The following is a 17,100-nucleotide window of genomic DNA, read 5'->3' on the forward strand; positions in this document are numbered from 1 at the left end:
GGGTTTGGGAGCCCCCAAATGTCCAGGATGCCTCCTCTTGAGTGTCTTAGTTACATCTACATCAACCCCTTTTCCAGATCAGACCAGGTTGAGAGGTTGTGGGAGGTAGGACATGTGCATGTCTTTTGGGGGTGCCCTCTTCAATCCCCCACAGCCATGTGTTTGGGTTGCAGTTTGTCCCTGCTTTCCATATTCAGTTGTACACAGACCAGAACACAAGGCACAGAGGTGAGTGTGAGCACTTCACTCCCCTTTGCACATCCACGTCGACACACAGCTAGGGTCGTGGAACTGACCTCTGAGCCCACTGATACAGGCCCACCACTTCTTCCTTCTGCTGGGGATTTTCAGCTGCTGGGCAGGCTGTGAGCTATGTGCCCTGGTGTACAGTTTTCTGTGTTGCTATGTGACACCTTATGCTGGTGCCTGATCATTTCTTAGGTGACCACATCCAGCCCCCTAGCTTATGACTTGCTTTAATGAGTACTGCTCAGAATAGTGATTCTGACTCTGCACCCCACCCCAATACCCACAACTCTAGCTTTCTCATCCGCCTGCCTGCTTACCATGTCCACTGGATGTCCAACTCTTACATCATTCAGACTCCTCAAACTTTGCTTCTCATCCAACTTTTTCTCCATCAACTACAGCTCCAGTCCTTCTGTCAATCATGTCCCAGACCTTAGAGTCATCCTTCGAGTCTTTCTTTTTCTCCTGCTCCATTTGATCCATTGTGAAATCACATCAACAACATGCAGACTCTGCCTTCCCTCTTCCCACCTCAGTTACCTTTACCTTGGTCCAAGCCATCAGCATCTGTTGCCTGGAATAACATATTTGTCTGCTAACTACTTTGTCCTTATCCCTACATGGTCCATTCTTTCGATAGCAACAATGGTGAGTTTTTAAAACATAGGTCAGTGGAGGGGGGTATGTAAGGCATAGCTTAGACTGTACCACTGTTCTGCTTTAAACTCTCCTGTCTCTCTTAAAATGAAATCCAGAGTTCTCATTTAGCTTACAACTGGGGTCAGCAAGTATTATCTTCCAGACCAAATATGGCCTGCCATTCTTGTTTCTGTAAATAAGGTTTTATTGGAGCATAGCCATACTCACATTTTTGTCTATATGGTGACTCTTAAATGACAGAGGTAGAACTGAGTATCTGACAGAGATCCTGCAGTCCACAAAGCCTGAGGTATTTACTACATGGCGTGTATTGCTAACCCTGGTCTGACCTCCCGGCTCTTCTCTTCCATCAGTCCACTCCGTACACCCTCCACCCCAGTCCTTTGTGCCTCTGTACAGCTACTCAGAGGTACCGGGCACACTGGACCTCACAGACTCCCACCTAGGGACCACTGTATTTTTCAAAGAGCTTGGAAACTCCTCTCCCAAAAGGTCACCCTGCTGTCTCCTAAATTTTTCATCTCCCCTTTTTGCTGAATTAATTAATGAATAGTTATGTAATCATGGGTGGATGGATGGTTGGGTGGGTTCAGTTTAAAGCCAACAGAGCCTAGCTAGAATCCCACATTGCCATCATTGTCACCATGATTGGAGCGTGGTGCATGGCTTTCAGTGGGCTGTGGTCATGGGTGTTAGTTTTATATAACAAAGAATTCTCCTGTCCCAAATATCAGTAACGCCTTACTGAGACTCACTGATATAAATTATAAACTATTACTGTCAAATGCCCTGAACCCACCCCAACATGTGAGAAATAGTACACTTTACCTGTCACAGGGAAACAACCCATGTCATCTACCCCCCGACTCTGGAGCAAACACTGCATGCCAACTTTACAATGAATTAGAAATGTATTTCTTTAAATGGCACTTAGTAGGAGGACTTCTGGAAAAAAATGTGTGAAATCCAGTTGGTGCTTTACTTCTTGATCTTTGTTATCTTTCATTTCTCTTAGAGCTCTTTTTGACATTAAGAGCCCTTCATTATGATTTGTAATAAATCAGAAGTTTTGATAGAGTCATTTTCTGTTTGTTTGTTTGTTTAGGAAATGGAACCCAAGGTTGCTCTACCACTGAGCCACATCCCCAGTCCTTTTGTTTTCCATTTTGAGCCAGGCTTTCACTAGACTGCTGAAGTGGGACTCCGCCTTGAGACACACCTGCCTCAGCTTCCCTCAGAGCTGAGGTTACAGGCATATACCACCATAGCCTGGAGGAAAGTTTTATTTTTAACAGAATGTTTTTATTTTCAGGGGTACTTCTTCTCTTCCATTCAGGTCAGTTAAAGAGGAGTCTCCTGTTACTTTTACAGTCCTTTTACTCGCTTTCTCAGCACTGTACTTCCAGGACCCACCTCGAGCAGAAGGGAAATGGAAGGAGTGGCTGTCATGAGTTTTGGTTGGAGCTTAAACCCTTCATGGTTCTTTCTCTGAGCAAAAGAAAGTCCTGTTTCTTTGCATCATTTCTTCCAGTGGACTAGAATGGCTGCATCAACTATGGTCAAGGCCCTGATCATCCTAAGGGTTCATTTATCTTTTATCCTCTTTCACTCTCAGCTCATCAGCAGCCTCAGGTCTCTTTCCAGAAGCCACTTTCTTTCACACCCTTTTGTAGAGCTTAACAATGTTGGCAACCACAGGTCCTTCCCTTCCCCTCAGTTTCTGCTTAGGCAGTTACTGCCAGGGGTGGGTCTCCCCAAGTACCGTGTCCCACCCAGTCTGAAGTGATGAAGGAGCCTCTAACCCAGGGAATCCTGCTTCGTTGCAGGCTCATATGTGTGTACCTTAAATGTAGACCTTGTGAGTTAATCAGTACAGCTCCTCAGGTAGACTTCACTCTTGAGAAATGTTTATCCCTTCTTCCCTTGTCTGACTATATTAGTCAGATTTCCTGTTGCTGAGACACAGTACTTGACACTCACAGCTTAAAGGAGGAGTGGATAATTTGGCTCATCGTTTTGGGGAATCCAGTCTATGCTCAGCTGGCTGCAAGGCAGAAATGTTGTGGCAGAGGGATATAGCAGAGAAAAGATGTTTAGTTTATGGTAGCCATAACACAGGGCAGGGGAACAGTGCCAAAGAGGAAAGGACAAGGGACCGGATATAGATCCCAGGGTCATGTATCCATGTCCACCCAACACAACCAACAGTGTGCTTTACGAATTGCCTGGGTGGCTCCCAGTCCAAAAAGTTGACATAATTACACCTAACCATCACATTCCATCCAAACACATCTTCTTAAACCATACTTAATCTCCAAATAAACACAACAAGAAGTTAATAATTTCACCTAGTATGTTACAACTATCTTGCATACAATGAGAATGCAATAATCCCTTCCCCAAATTCTGAGCATTTTTCAAAAGGCTAAGTTAAAGTCTCCTCTGAGACTTAAGGGAAACTTTACGACTAATAAAGCTCTGTAAAGAAAAAAAGTTACATAACCCCAAGTTGCAATGCAACAAGGTAAACATTCCCAGTCCAAAAGGAAAGAAGAGGGACTGAAAATAATCAATGCAAGGCCAAATCCAAACCGAGCAGGGCAAATATTAAATCCTGTAGCTTCATATTCAGCATCCAGAGAACATGGTGGTGTGATATGAATTCCAGAAGGCTTGTTTGCAAGCTTAGTTGGCTCTGTCTTGAACTGGCTGTGTTCATGACCTGCAGCATTCTTTGGTAGATATTACATTGCCCCTTATCCAACTTTCTGGGATCTCCACTGGTATGTTAGGCTTCATTTCCACAGCTCCATGCTCTGTCATCTCAAGAGATCTTTGCCTTTCTCTGAACCCTGGGTGAAGGCCCCTGACTCCACAGATCTTGCATTTTGATGCTGGTAAAACTGTCTGCTGTAAGCAGAAGCCATAGCTGGACCCCTTTGGACATGGCTGCAGGGGCCTCCAAATGCCTGGACAGTAAAATGAATCTTTGGGAACCAATTACCTAGGAGGCCTTTCTGGAACAAGAGTCCAAGAGACACTCATCTCAAATGAAAGGTTTATACTTTTTCACTCTTGAGCTTGTGAGAGATGGGATCTGCTTGATTTCTGAGATACCCTCAAGTCACCTTTTTTTCTTGTTCCCGTACAAAATACTTGGATTCTTTTTAATGGGAGTAATCTCAACACCCACTCCTCCTTTGGCCCCAAACTTGCCTGTAATTTTTTTAGGGCCAAAGTCTAACTTTTCCACACTCTTCTGATCTATTTTTTTTTAAACTCCAAATTCTCACTATAGATCTAGCTAAAAGCAGCCTGCAGCACTCATGCCTGAACATTGGGCTGCCTTCAAATTTCCTCCACCAGATTAATTACTCTGATGCTACTTTTAAATTTAGCCTTATACAGTCTGAGATCCTGGGCAAGATGAAGACAAGTTTCTTGCAAGGATGTAACATACAGACCTCTAGTCCACCTATCAATAGTGTCCTTATTACCCACTGAAACCTCTGCAGCCTGGCCTTTACTGACCTCTTTCCTATCAGCTTCCTCATCTCTGAGCTCCTGCTAGAATTGCCCATAAGGCTCTGTTTATACTATTGTAGAGCTTCTCTAGCTTACATCTTCAAACCTTTCCAAATCCCTACCACAAATCAGTTCCAAAAACTTTTAAGCCACATGGTCAAGTATACTCACAGCAGTAATCCTATCCCTTGTACCAATTTTCTGTATTAGTCAGATTTTCCATTGCTGAGACACAATACCCCCCAATTTAAAGGAGGAGAGGTTGAATTTGGCTCACAGTTTCAGAAGATGCATTCCATGGTTAACTGGCTGCAAGACAGAAATATTATAGTGTGCTATGACAGACCATAGATGATTAGTTCATGACAGCCAGGAAGCAGAGCAGGACAGTACCAAAGAGGAAAGATGAGGGGCCAGATATAGAGTCCAAAATCAAGCCTCCATGATCTACCCAGGTAAATCCTCAAACGTGCTTCACTTATCCCTGAGCATTTCCATGGCCAAATAGTTGACACAATTAGGTTTAATAAGCACATTGTCTATCATGACGATAGCTAGCATTTATCAAGTATCCACTCTTGGACTTACCTCTTTACACATCTGTAATCCACATAAAGTTGGCCAGTCTCAGTAGAGTGTCACACTTCAAAAAATACTAGCCTGACAACTAAAAATATTTGGAATAATATTTAAATATTTGCAATCGTTTCTTAAAAGAATATCATCGGGAGGTCACTGCCAAGGTACAAAACAAAAATTTTTATAAACATTTAGCAATAGGACCAAACAAATGCCCATGTCTGTCTAATCCAAGGTCACACATGGTCTATTGTTTTAATTTCTATGGGAAAATGTCTTTCTTAGTTTCCTAAGGCTGCTATAATGAAGTACCATAAACAGGGTGGCTTAAAAAACCAGAAATGGATCATTTCACAGTTCTGGAGGCTAAACATTGAGATCCAGGTGTCAGCAGGGCCAGGTGCCTTCTAGACCCTGTAGGGATCCTTCTTCGCCATGTCTTAGCATCTGCTTTGCCAGCAGTCTTTGGTGTTCTGTGGCTTATAGAGGCATCACTCACATCTTGCTTATTCATGGGATATCCTGCTTGTGTGTGTTTCTCTCTGTATCTCAGTTTCTATAAGGATATCAGTGATACTGGATTAGAGGCCCACCCTAATGGCCTCATTTTAACCTGATTAATCTGGAAATTATCCAGTTTCCAAATAAGGTCATACACTGAAGAACTACAGGTTGAAACCCCAACGTGTCTTCATGGGGGTATCTTGCTGGATGTATGCACAAAGTTCTTTGGAATCCAGGAAAGGAAACAAAAACCTGTCTGTGGAAGTCAGAAACAGCTTCCCAGAGCACTTGATGGTGCTGACTGATCCTTAAAGGATATCTGGGATGCCTAGAATCTCACCGGGAGGAGAGGATAGGAGAGAGACAGAGCCCAGGTTCCCCCTGCTGGAAGAGTAGAATGTTCCCACAGAGTAATGTAAGAGCATGTTGTGTTAAGAGAGGAAAGAGCACCCTGGATCCAGGGCACAGCACACATTATGGGCAAAGCAGGAGAGGTGGGACTGGAAGAAATATGTGGTTGGAAATACCAATGAGTGTTTCATGCCTATATAAAGTGAGCTGTATAGGTTGGGTCTTGTGGAAAGTGAATTATCACATGGTGTCTCTTATATGGGAAACCCAAAATATAAATACATCAGAGAGCAAAATAAAGGAAAGGTGGTAGGAAAAAGGAAGATAGACTTCAGAGAGAAGTGGAAGAGGGTCAGGGGAGGGAGGAGTGCGTGAGAATGGGGGGAGGGTATAAAATGATCCAAATATAATATATATATCCTAATTTCTAAAAATAAGTATAATTATCATGTGTCACAAACATACACCAATTTTTAAAAAGAAAAGAAAATGGGGTAGGATATTTCTTCCATGGAAGATTTGGGGGGGGGTCTTATCCTAGCCTGCAAAAAATGAGGAGACAATGAGAGTTTTCAACCAAAGTTACCTAATTGAATTTGCCCTTAATCTTAGAGTGACACATTTTTAAATAAATAACCAAACGTCTTTGGAACAGAGGCGTAAGAGTGTTTTATTAGTATTTTAGTATTTTGTCATCTTTTAAAAGGGGAACATTCTGGAGTAAAGAATAAGGAGAGAGGATTGAATGGAGGCTGGAAAATAGTGTGCAGGCCAGGGTCCCAGTCAGGCTCCCAGCGGGAGACCCAGAGGAAGGGCCATGGGAAGAGGAGTCCTGCCTATGTACCGTGCCTGCAAGGAAGAGTGCAAAGGGAGAAGCTGGCGGGGCTGCGGTGCGGCAGAGATCTCAGCCATAGCACAGGGACAGTCTAGGGGAGCTGGACTGGGAGCTGCCCCAGAGTGGGATGAAAGGACAGGACCAGTCGTTGGATATGCGCCACCCCTGGTAAGGTGTGTGACTCTAGGCAAAGAACACTCTTTGGAAAGGCAATTCTGGTATAGGACAGATGGTGGGGCTTCAGCTATCATGTAACTTCTACAAACCCAGCCACTAACATAAAATATGTTGAATAACATCAGGAAAAAACTAAAATTGGGTGTTTATTAAACATATATGAAGCTGAGAACACAGAATGCTGAAGAAGCTCTATAATGTGCTAATGACAGAGAAGGAAAGTGACTTAAGAAGTTAATTGCTAGGATGGCTGTTTCCTTTTTGGAAATAGATTTATGTGTTACGTAATGACGGGAATTGCATTATTGGGCAGTTTTGTCCTTGTGAACACTGTAGAGTGGACTTTGCAAAGACAGCTGTCATGTCACTAGGTGATAGAATTTCATGGGTTCACCTCCTGCCTATGAACCATGGTTGACTGAAACACCCTTATATGATGCATGACTGTAAGTCATCCTGGGCCTGGGGACAAGCCATCTAGTCCTATTCTTTCTTTGTTTCTGAACTGTAAGAAAAAAAAATATCCAGAGAACAGGAAAAGAGGAAAAGGCAGTTTGGGGTTTTCACACTATTAGATAAAAAGCAAGTAAATCTGCATTAGCCAATCAGGAAAAAAAGACCTGGAAATAAGGATATTTGCAAGAAAGCATGAGACGTTTTTTCTCATCCATGCTGCATGCTGTGGGAAGTCTGAGTGCATGGAAGTCCTCCTCAGGGAGGAAGACAGTGTTCCTGAAGCAGAAAGGAACCCTGGACTCATCTCCATAGGATATGATCAAATTAATTAAGAGAGGTTTTGTGAATTATGTTACATATGGCAATCGAGTGAGTGGGTAAGCATCTCGTGCTGTCACTTTTAAGGAGTGATTTATTAATAGAGAAAGAAATATTGACTCATTGATGACAATTGATGAGCTGTGGGTAGAGCACTGATGTCGCTGCTCCCACTGTTTGCGTAAGAAGCTGCATGCATGCCAGAGAAGGAGCGAGGAAGGCAGGGCAGATATGGAAGCCAGCACAGGGGATGACTCCAAACCTCTGAGCTTCTCCTTCCCTTGTTGTACCCCAACCCTCCTGAATTTAAGCCAGTGACTTCCTACTACCTATGAAATGTTTCTCCATTGTGTGTGTGTGTGTGTGCGCACGCGCATGGGAGCCCCTAACTGTCCTGCATGCTGGTAGAGTACAGAACTCCAGGGAGGAGACTGTGGCCCAGGGAGCTTGTCACCCTGCCAGAAGGAGGATCAGAGTTGGATTCATCTCCTGATTCATGTGACTGCAAAGTCACTTATGATCATCAGCTGTGTTCCTCCTCGACTATGTATGTTTGGACATACTGTGCAATGCATTTCAGATGCAGTGCAATTCCAGAGTTGACACAGATCTCAAAGGCTGAGGCCCAGCCCACAAGACACCCCTCCTCTTATACCCAGATGGAAAGCTCCTGGATTCCCAGAACATGCACACTGCTGACCTACTGGCTACAAACTTGGGAATTCCCACTGTGCTCTCAGGTTGGTTACTTCAGTAGAACAACTCACAGACTCAAGAAAGCACTGTACTTATCAGTTTGACCATAAAGAGTAGAGATTTGAACCAGCCAGATGAAGAAATGCATAGGACAAGATATGGAAGATCGCAAATGTAAAGTTTCCATGTCCTCATGACACATTACCTGCCTGGTGCCTCGGTGCACAGCACCAACCAGGATGCTTCAATGAGCTCTGTGTCTAGAATTTTATTAGGGTTTATTATGTAGGAATGATGGATTAATTGATTGAATCATCGGCCACATAATTAGATTTCTCTCTGACTTCCCTTATCCCTCAAGTTCAGGCTGTCGTGTAGCTCAAAGCTCCAACCCTCTAATCACATACTTGATCTTTCCAGTCTGAAAATCTGAATCATGGTTGGCAGCTCTCTGCTCCCTGGCCCTCTTCCATTTGCAGTGAACACAGACTTGCTGATAAAATAGCACAGAGACTTCAGGTATTGTGGGATAGCTTGGCTGGACTAATCTTCCTGCAGGGAACAGTGATAAAACCTGGATAAAACTTAAAAGTGACCTCTCAGGCACTGGAGAGTGACCACACCAAGCAGAAACTAGAAGGTTATCTGTCTGTGAAAGATAAACTGTGTGGAGTAAGATCTGCAGGTTTGGCTTTTCTCCTGAGGGCACATTCCAGTTGGCAGGGGCAGGTTCAGCCTTGCTAACTTGAGGTGTCAGAGGTTAAAACCTGGGTCTGGCAGAGCAATAAAAATTAAGGGGAAATGACAGAGTGAACCCCACATTTTTTAAAAGTTAATTTTAAAAATTCCTAATTTACAAAAGCACCAAAATTTTCAAACTACTTAGGATTAAATTTGTACACTGAAAAATACAAATATTATTAAGAGAAACTAAAGATCTAAATAAACATACCTGATATACCATGTTCAGGGATTGTAAGAGTGGGTGCTGTTAAGATACAAAGTCTCGGGCTGGGGAGTTAGCTCAGTGCTGTCTCCTGCCTTGTAAGCACAAGCAAGGTCCTGAGTTCGAACCCCAGTACCGAAAAAAGGATACAAGATTTCCCCCATAAAACTGTTGATTTAACACAAACCCTGCTGCATATTTTTGAAATAGAAAGTAAACAGTTAATTCTAAAACTTACACAAACATATAAAGACCTAAAATGTCCCAATAATCTTGGGGAAAATACTAGAAGATTTACCCTATTTGACTTCAAGTTCTCTCCTAAAACTACAGCCATGCAGACAGTACTGTAAGCACAATAGAAAGGAAACAGTAATTTAGAAATAGACCTAAACATAGGTAATCAATTGAATTTTTAAAAAGACAGAAAAAGAATATATTTGAAAAAGGGAAGTCAACAACCACTGCTGAACAATTGTAGATCTAATAAAAAAATCATTTTATTCCTCCTTCATAGCATATACATGTCATTAATTCAAGATGGACCAGAGACCTAAAAGTAAATAAAGATTGAGAAGCTTATTTAAAAAAGGAAAATATTTTCCTGACTGGGGACAGGCAATGTTTTCTGAGGATACCCGAAAACCCTAGCCATAACAGAAAATTTTGACAGATTAAGTTCTATCAAAAGATTGATATCAGAATAAATAATAAACATACTATAGACCTGGAGGAAATAGTCATAAAACATACTGTAGAAAGGAGTCTTATCTAGAATGCATAAGGATCTCCTAAACGCAATGATAAAAATATACCCGGAAAAAAATGAGCAAAAGATTTGAACACTTGCTTTACAAAAGAAAGAATATGAATGGCTGAAAGGGCACACAAAAACATCTGAATAACAGTATAGTTATTCATTAGCGAGGTATAAATTAGAAGTAAATTGAGATATTACTTTATATATGTGTTAGTTACTTTTCTCTCATTGCTGGGACAAAATACCTGACATTCAGGCCAGGGATTTAATTCAACAGTGCTGCTGCCTTCCTTGCAAGCAGAAGGTCCTGAGTTCAGTCCCTGGTACCAAAAATAAAATAAAATAAAATAAATAAAAATATATATGCCTGACACCCACAGTTAGAGGGGAAGGGGTTTATTTAGCTCACAGTTCATGGGGGTTTCAGTCTCTAATCAGCTGGCTCCAAGGCAGGGATGGCAAAAAGGCATCCAAGAGGAAAAGCAGTTCCTGGCATCCACAAGGTAGCAAAAGCAACAAGGGCCTTAACAGTGTCTTTCTGCTCCTTTTTTCTTATTCAGATTACTAGAATCAGGGTGGGACCAAACCAGTCACTCATGTGTAGTAGGTTAGTAATCACAGGCCCTTAATCCCAGCGTCACAGTTTCTAGATTTAGCTACTTTCAAAAACGGCTGCATGAGGCGAGATCTGGACATGAACCACAACAATATAGCTACTAAAATGGCTAATATGAAAAGCGACTGATGAGACCAAACAGTAATGGAGATATGGTGGAAGGGAGTGTCGTGTCACCGCGGAAGTATAAAACAGAATCATCTTAGCAGTTTCTTAGGAAGCCAGCCTTTTAAAACCTTTCTACAGAGTTATGTCTCTGGACCAGTCATCCTCCTCAGTAGGTATTCCAAAATAATATATACACAAAATACTTTTAATTTAATTCTCAATAGTAAAAACTCAGTAGTAGTTCTGGTTTCCAGTAGGGGACGCCGTGGTTTGTTTAAAGAGTATATAACCCACAAATAAAAAGAAGCCACTTACTGACACGCAGCAACATGGATGGCTCTCAGACATTATGCGGGGCGAAGAAACTGGACACAGACATGGACACATGTTAAAGGACTGCATTTCTATGAAGTTCTAGAATGGGCGAATCTGACTCTGGGAGAGGAGATGGTTGCTTGGGGTGGGGCTGGGAAGGTTGACTGAAAAAGGATACAAGAGAACTTTCTGGGGATCTGAAAAGCACTGTTTCTTAATTGGTGTGTGGGTTACACAGGTGTAATTCATGTGTCAAAATCACACCGTTAAAATTTCTGCATTTTATGTATATAAATTTTACCTTAAAAGAAGAACTGTAAAAATAAAATCAGTTGTTGAGTCATGCCTAGAGAGTGGGTGATGGCGTAAAGGAGGGAAGAGAGGCGGGATGTTGGTCGTTGCTGGATGTGGAGGGGGCTATTGTATTTGCACTGCATATGTTTGAGTCCTTCAGTAATACATAGCACAGGGGTCCTATCCCTGAGGCGATTAGACAATTGGTCTAGGAGTCTTCACTTAGGGGAGGGGAAGGCAGGTGGGGTTCAGGAGGGAAAGGGGCTCTGGGTAAATGTCAGTTGACCAAGTGAACAGAGTAGTGTAGGTCAGTGGCCGCAGGAGAGAGTGGAGGTACTGATAAATTGTCTACTTCCCACCTTGGAGCTTATCTTCTTGTCCGTGGCCTCACCGTGGATCACAGCCTCCTTCCCATCCCAAGCCTTGATTCTGCCTCCCACAAGGGTTTGTTACGACCACTAACGTGTGTAGTCTCCGCTCAGATTCCGCGTCTGTCTCAAAGAGCAGGAGTTGGCTTCTCTTATGCCCATTTTCTTTCTTATGGGACAGGGCCTTTTCAGGCTGTCTTCTAGCTTTCTGGGGCGTCCAAGAGGGCTGGCAGGAAGCAGCTAGAACAAGACATGGGGGCCCAGGCAGATGGATAATTTGACACCTCATCAAACCAGTATTACTGAGATGTTAGCTTGACATTTTCCTAGCGGAGATAGGAAAAAGCAGATTTTCCTTTAAGAAAAATGGCATATTTCCTTCTTTGTGTTGCAATTAAAGAATTAATTCACTTACTAAGTTAGATAGCGTCTCAGGAGTCAGGTAAATAAAAGAGAAAGCCTCAATGATGAAGGTCCACTCCTGTCCTGTGAGATAGCAGCCGGCCTCTTCCGCATCATTCAGCCTCCATGATATCCGACAGAGCTAGGCTGGTGCCCATGAGCTTTCAAGTGTGCTTTGGGGAATGATCTGCTCTCAGGAGAGGCCTTGGCTGCTCTCAGGAGAGGCCATGTTCTGTAGAAGCACACAAGAAACCTAAGTTAAAATGGCCCCGAAGTGGTTTCAGAGCGAGGTGGGACTTTCCTGGTGTGCAACAGGCAGCTGCTTAATTGGCCCTCCTGCTGATCCAGCTGAGTCTGGGCCAGGAAGCTGTGGCATCAGGCTATGGGCAGGTGGCCCACTTAACCTCTGGGTGATAAGAAAGGAAGAATAAAAAAGGCGCCTTTCTTGCCAGCTCTGTTTCCGGGGACCACACTTCCTCTGGGAGGGGACTGTGCCACTGACTCCCTTGATGTGAGTCTTGTCCTTCTGTCTCATCCTGCCCCACTGCCCCCTCAATCAGCTTTGTCTAGTGGAAATCCTGAGTCCTGTAGTCCTGGGTGCATAATCTCAGCTTAATTCCATGAACTCTGACTGCATCTGTTTCTCCATCGCTGTATGGGGATGGTGACACCTGTTTGCTTCAGTGGAATTGTGTGCAGAGTGCCTAGCAACACCTGGTGAAACCATTCAGAAGGTGCTTTTTGCATGGTGGGTGCTCAATGATTATTAATACTTTGGAACGCAGTGCAGAAGCACAGGATCTGTGGTCTCTGCCTCTATGTTTTCTTCCTCATTTCTGCTCTCCCCTCTCAGTTCCTCCATCTCTGAGTCACACTGCCAAGTTGTTCACTCATCAGGTAGAACCCCCACGGTAGCATATCTTGCTCTAAGTTAATCAAGAGAATCAAACAGAACCTTAAAACAAGCACATTGGTGTGTGTGTGTGGGTGTGTGTGTGTGTGTGTGCGCACGCGCGTGTGCATGCGTGGGAACACAGGAGGATTCTGGGAGCCGGCATGGGACACCCCTGAGCCCTTTCTCCTCCTCCATAGGAGATCATCACTTCCATCCTGCTGAGTGGGAGGATTGGGCCCAACATCCAGCTGGCTGAGTGCTATGGGCTGAGGCTGAAGCACATGAAGTCAGACGAGATCCACTGGCTGCACCCGCAGATGACAGTGGGTGAGGTGCAGGACAAGTACGAGTGTCTCCATGTGGAAGCCGAGTGGAGGTAGGAACGGCAGTGATGGGTGTGGGGTGCAAAGGTCCTCCTCAGAGGGCTCCCTGGCCTCAGAATCTTCTAGCAAACCTGAGAGGCATTCTAGACCCAGTCCTGCCACAGTGTCTGATGCACATATTTTCAAAGCCTCACATGGGCTCGTACTGTATCCTCATGCCAGGGCAGAAGTCTAGGAAACATGCCAGGCAGGGTGCTGCTGGCACTGTGGTGAAGGGGAGGGCAAGGCGAATGGAGTCGCCAGGCCAAGGCTTGGCCGTGAACCTATGGAAGACAGTTGGCACGAGGGAGAACAGTCGATGAATCACAGCTAGCTCTGACCGTTCCTCCCCGGCCACTTCTTGGTCATGGTCCTCCATCCAAGCACAGAGGAGGGAAAAGAGGAGTGAGTGTTGAAGTAGCAGGCAAGAGCTCATGAACAGCCCTGGCATGCTGGGGAGGGGTTGCTTCTGCCCTGGGGTGTCCCTCTGCTCCCTAAGATTCCTGCTTCCTCATGTCAGCCAGAGTCTGTCTGTCACAGGTATGACCTTCAAATCCGCTACTTGCCAGAAGACTTTATGGAGACCCTGAAAGAAGACAGGACTACACTGCTTTATTTTTACCAACAGGTAAAAGGTGCTCTCTTCAATGCCAAATAGTACCCACCCTCTCCTGGGGAGGTGGAAACACAATGCCCAGGTTTTAGAGGCTCTTTCTAGGAAGCTGCTCTAGAAATCATGGTCATGGTCAGCGGCTCCAACCTGTTTCTTTCTGGGCTGCTCAAATCCAAGCTAACTCATTCCCGATGCTCCCAGCATCTCTTGGGCTTCGATGGTGGCCAGGAGACCCAGCCAGTGAAGCAGAAAGCATAGGTACCTACATATGCACCTACATACCTGGTCTCTAGGCAGCACTGCCATTTATGAACGGGGTTTTTTGGGAACTTCACTTCCCTGCGTGAAGCTGTCTCTTCTCCTGTAAAATGGGATAGTAATGCTGTCTACTTATAAAATTGTTGTGAGGGCTAAGTGATTTTATTGGCATTATGTTGGTAAAGTGGACCTAGGAAAGAAAAAAATAAATCTCAGGTTTGTAGTACTTGCTGATTCCCATGGTGTAAATTCTCCCACCATGGCCTATTTCAAGCTACCGACATGATGTCCACCCAACTCACAACGCTTCTGAAAAATGTGATGCTTGGCTCTCTGAGCTGTTCCCAGCTCCTTTTTCCCACTTCTAGATAAAAGCAGTACCTGGCACAGGACCTGCGTGGAGCAGAGGGAGCTAACACCCACATTCTCTGTCTGCTCTGAGCTCCTCCTGCATCCCCTCTGGGCTTGCTAGACACCAAGCCAAATGTTTGCTGGACCATGGGTGACATCTATTCCTGTCCATCACCAGGGCTTTGGATGCATTACTGAACTCCTCCCCACTTCTCTGTTTCCTTCTCTTCAAAGTGGGGGTGGGGAGGGGACTCTGGATGTCGGCCTCATGCAGCAGGAGGATGTGTATGAAAACTCCCCCAAACCCCAAGTCTCGGTATGCAGAGGAAGGGGCCCCATTTCCCAGGGCTCCATGGGCCAGAGGCAGCACTGAGGCAGACAGAGCCCAGCTCTGCTCCCCACCCCTGCTTCATGCAAGTTCATGGTGGGGGAAGCGAGAGCCAAGGCTCGGGGCAGGAGTGTGCTCAGGGAATGGGGTTGCAGGTGTGAGTCTGACCCAGGCCTCTCTCCCCACCAGCTCCGGAATGACTACATGCAGCGCTACGCCAGCAAGGTCAGTGAGGGCATGGCCCTGCAGCTGGGCTGTCTGGAGCTCAGGTAGGTGGCCCTCAGGCCTGTCCTGGGAGAGCACTGTGCTACAGTCTTGGCTGGCCCAGCCTATTCCTATCTGGGGTGGAAGCAAGAGTGGGAATGTGATGGCCAGCAGCAGGGGGCTCTGAGATGCTTGTCATCTGGTCACCAGGAATGAAGGAGAGGAGGGCCAGCTCCACTGTGCCCGGCCCTCCCGGCCTTGCTCGCCCTGCCCTTGTCTCCAGGCTGTCTGTGTCTCCCATCTACCTGTTTTCTCTGTTGCTGTTCAAGCAGTTCAGCTGAGTCCTGGGGCCATGGGATTGTGGGATCTCCAGCTCCATTGCCCACTGCTGCATGGCCAGCTCCAGTGGGCACTCAGCACACACGCAGGGGTACGCACATCATCCGGCAGTGCCCGCACACTCAGCCCCGGGCGGTGACAGATTGTACACCAGTAACCGTACTATGAGGCGAAGTTGTTCCAGTCTGCCCTGTAGGAGACACTGACCTTGCCAGGGAATGTGAGGAAGAGGGAATCTGACAGGAAGAGAAAGATGTCACTGGGAGACGACAGGGGGTAGAGGGCAGAGTTTGCGTGCCAGACCCAGGGATCGTAGAATGAAAAGCATAAACTAGAGAATTTCAAGGGATGCGCTTGGAGGGGTAAGATGAGCTAGCAGTGGAAGGCATGACTGTCGTGTCAGCAGCCCTGTGGTGTCTTCATGCGAATGACAGACTTCACTAGGTTGACCGTCCTACAAATGAGGCCTTGCTCCTGACTGTTAGGGAGCCACTGCCCTTCGGGACAGAAGAGAATGATGCGGCCAAACCTGTGCCTAGCCTTGTCTTCAAGGCAGTTTCACCATCACCCACCTCTCCACCCCCTCTGCTGCTGGTCAGCATCTTTATCTGATCCATAGCAGTGATTGCAACATCTGGTTACAAAACCCTGGCCGCCAGGGAGCGTAGCACGCTGGAGACTCCCTACCCACCATCCTTGGACTTCTGGTTCCGTGTGCCAGATGAGGCCTTAGAAGATGTACCTTGACCTCCTAGATAACCTGGATGTAGTCTGCCTCCCTTGTGGGAGGACCTGTAGGATCATTGCTAGAGTGCAGGTTCAGGGAGAGATCTAACCTTCCCCATGGCCTTCAAGTTAGCAGAGAGTAGAGTTCTGCTGTTCTTCTATGGGGAGGGAGAGAGAGAGGGAGAGGGAGATGGAGAAAGAGAGAGAGAGAGAGCTGGTGGGTGCTGGAGGAGCAGATGGGAAGGTGAGATGCTCTCAGCATCTGAGATTGTTGTTGTTTGTGACTAAATACATCACGGACAGTCTCAAGGGCTACTTAATGCCTTGTTCTTGGAGGTCATCTCTGTCCCAACCAGCAAGGGAGCACCAGGTCCTTCATGCAGCTCGCCTCCTGCCACTGTAGTGGTCTCAGAGCTCAGTGCTGGGTCCAGGAGCAGCCTCTGAAGTTGAGTTTATCATACACACTCTTGTTTGCCTCCCAAGACTGTTGCAGGCGGGTAACCCACACCACATCCTACAGCTTCCCCTCAGCAATCACACCGTTCTAAGAAACTTCTCTTTCCCTCTGTGTTTGTGGATTTGATACTGAGGACTATGGTCTCATATTTTGGGACTCCACTAAGCCACCTGTCAAGCACAGGGAAAATAGCAGCACAGAAGGGGCCAGGGATTTAGCTCAGTGGTTCTGCTGCCTGCCTCACAAGCGCAAGGTCCTGAGTTAGATTCCTGGTACAAAAAAAAAAAATATATGAGAAGCAAGATTATGCATACTCAAAACTGTAGCATAATAATTAAATAAATCATACACTTCATCATTACTTATGAAAGAAAAAAAAAACAAGGAGTTATTTAAAAAGAGCCTTTT

General features: G+C 45.4%; 1 protein-coding gene across 2 annotated transcripts in view; it reads left to right on the forward strand.

Moving 5' to 3' along the window:
• Window positions 1-17,100, forward strand: part of Ptk2b (protein tyrosine kinase 2 beta) — a 129,031-nt gene that overhangs the window by 81,349 nt on the left and 30,582 nt on the right. For both annotated transcript variants that reach the window (XM_010623523.3, XM_010623532.3), the window contains 3 exons: window positions 13,252-13,430; window positions 13,957-14,044; window positions 15,156-15,235. In XM_010623523.3, the coding sequence (XP_010621825.1) occupies window positions 13,252-13,430; window positions 13,957-14,044; window positions 15,156-15,235 (347 nt within the window). The remainder of the gene's footprint in view (window positions 1-13,251; window positions 13,431-13,956; window positions 14,045-15,155; window positions 15,236-17,100) is intronic.

This window comes from Fukomys damarensis, unplaced genomic scaffold (assembly GCF_012274545.1).
Source record: "Fukomys damarensis isolate Sample0158 unplaced genomic scaffold, DMR_v1.0_HiC HiC_scaffold_18, whole genome shotgun sequence".
NCBI classification, from domain to species: Eukaryota; Metazoa; Chordata; class Mammalia; order Rodentia; family Bathyergidae; genus Fukomys; species Fukomys damarensis.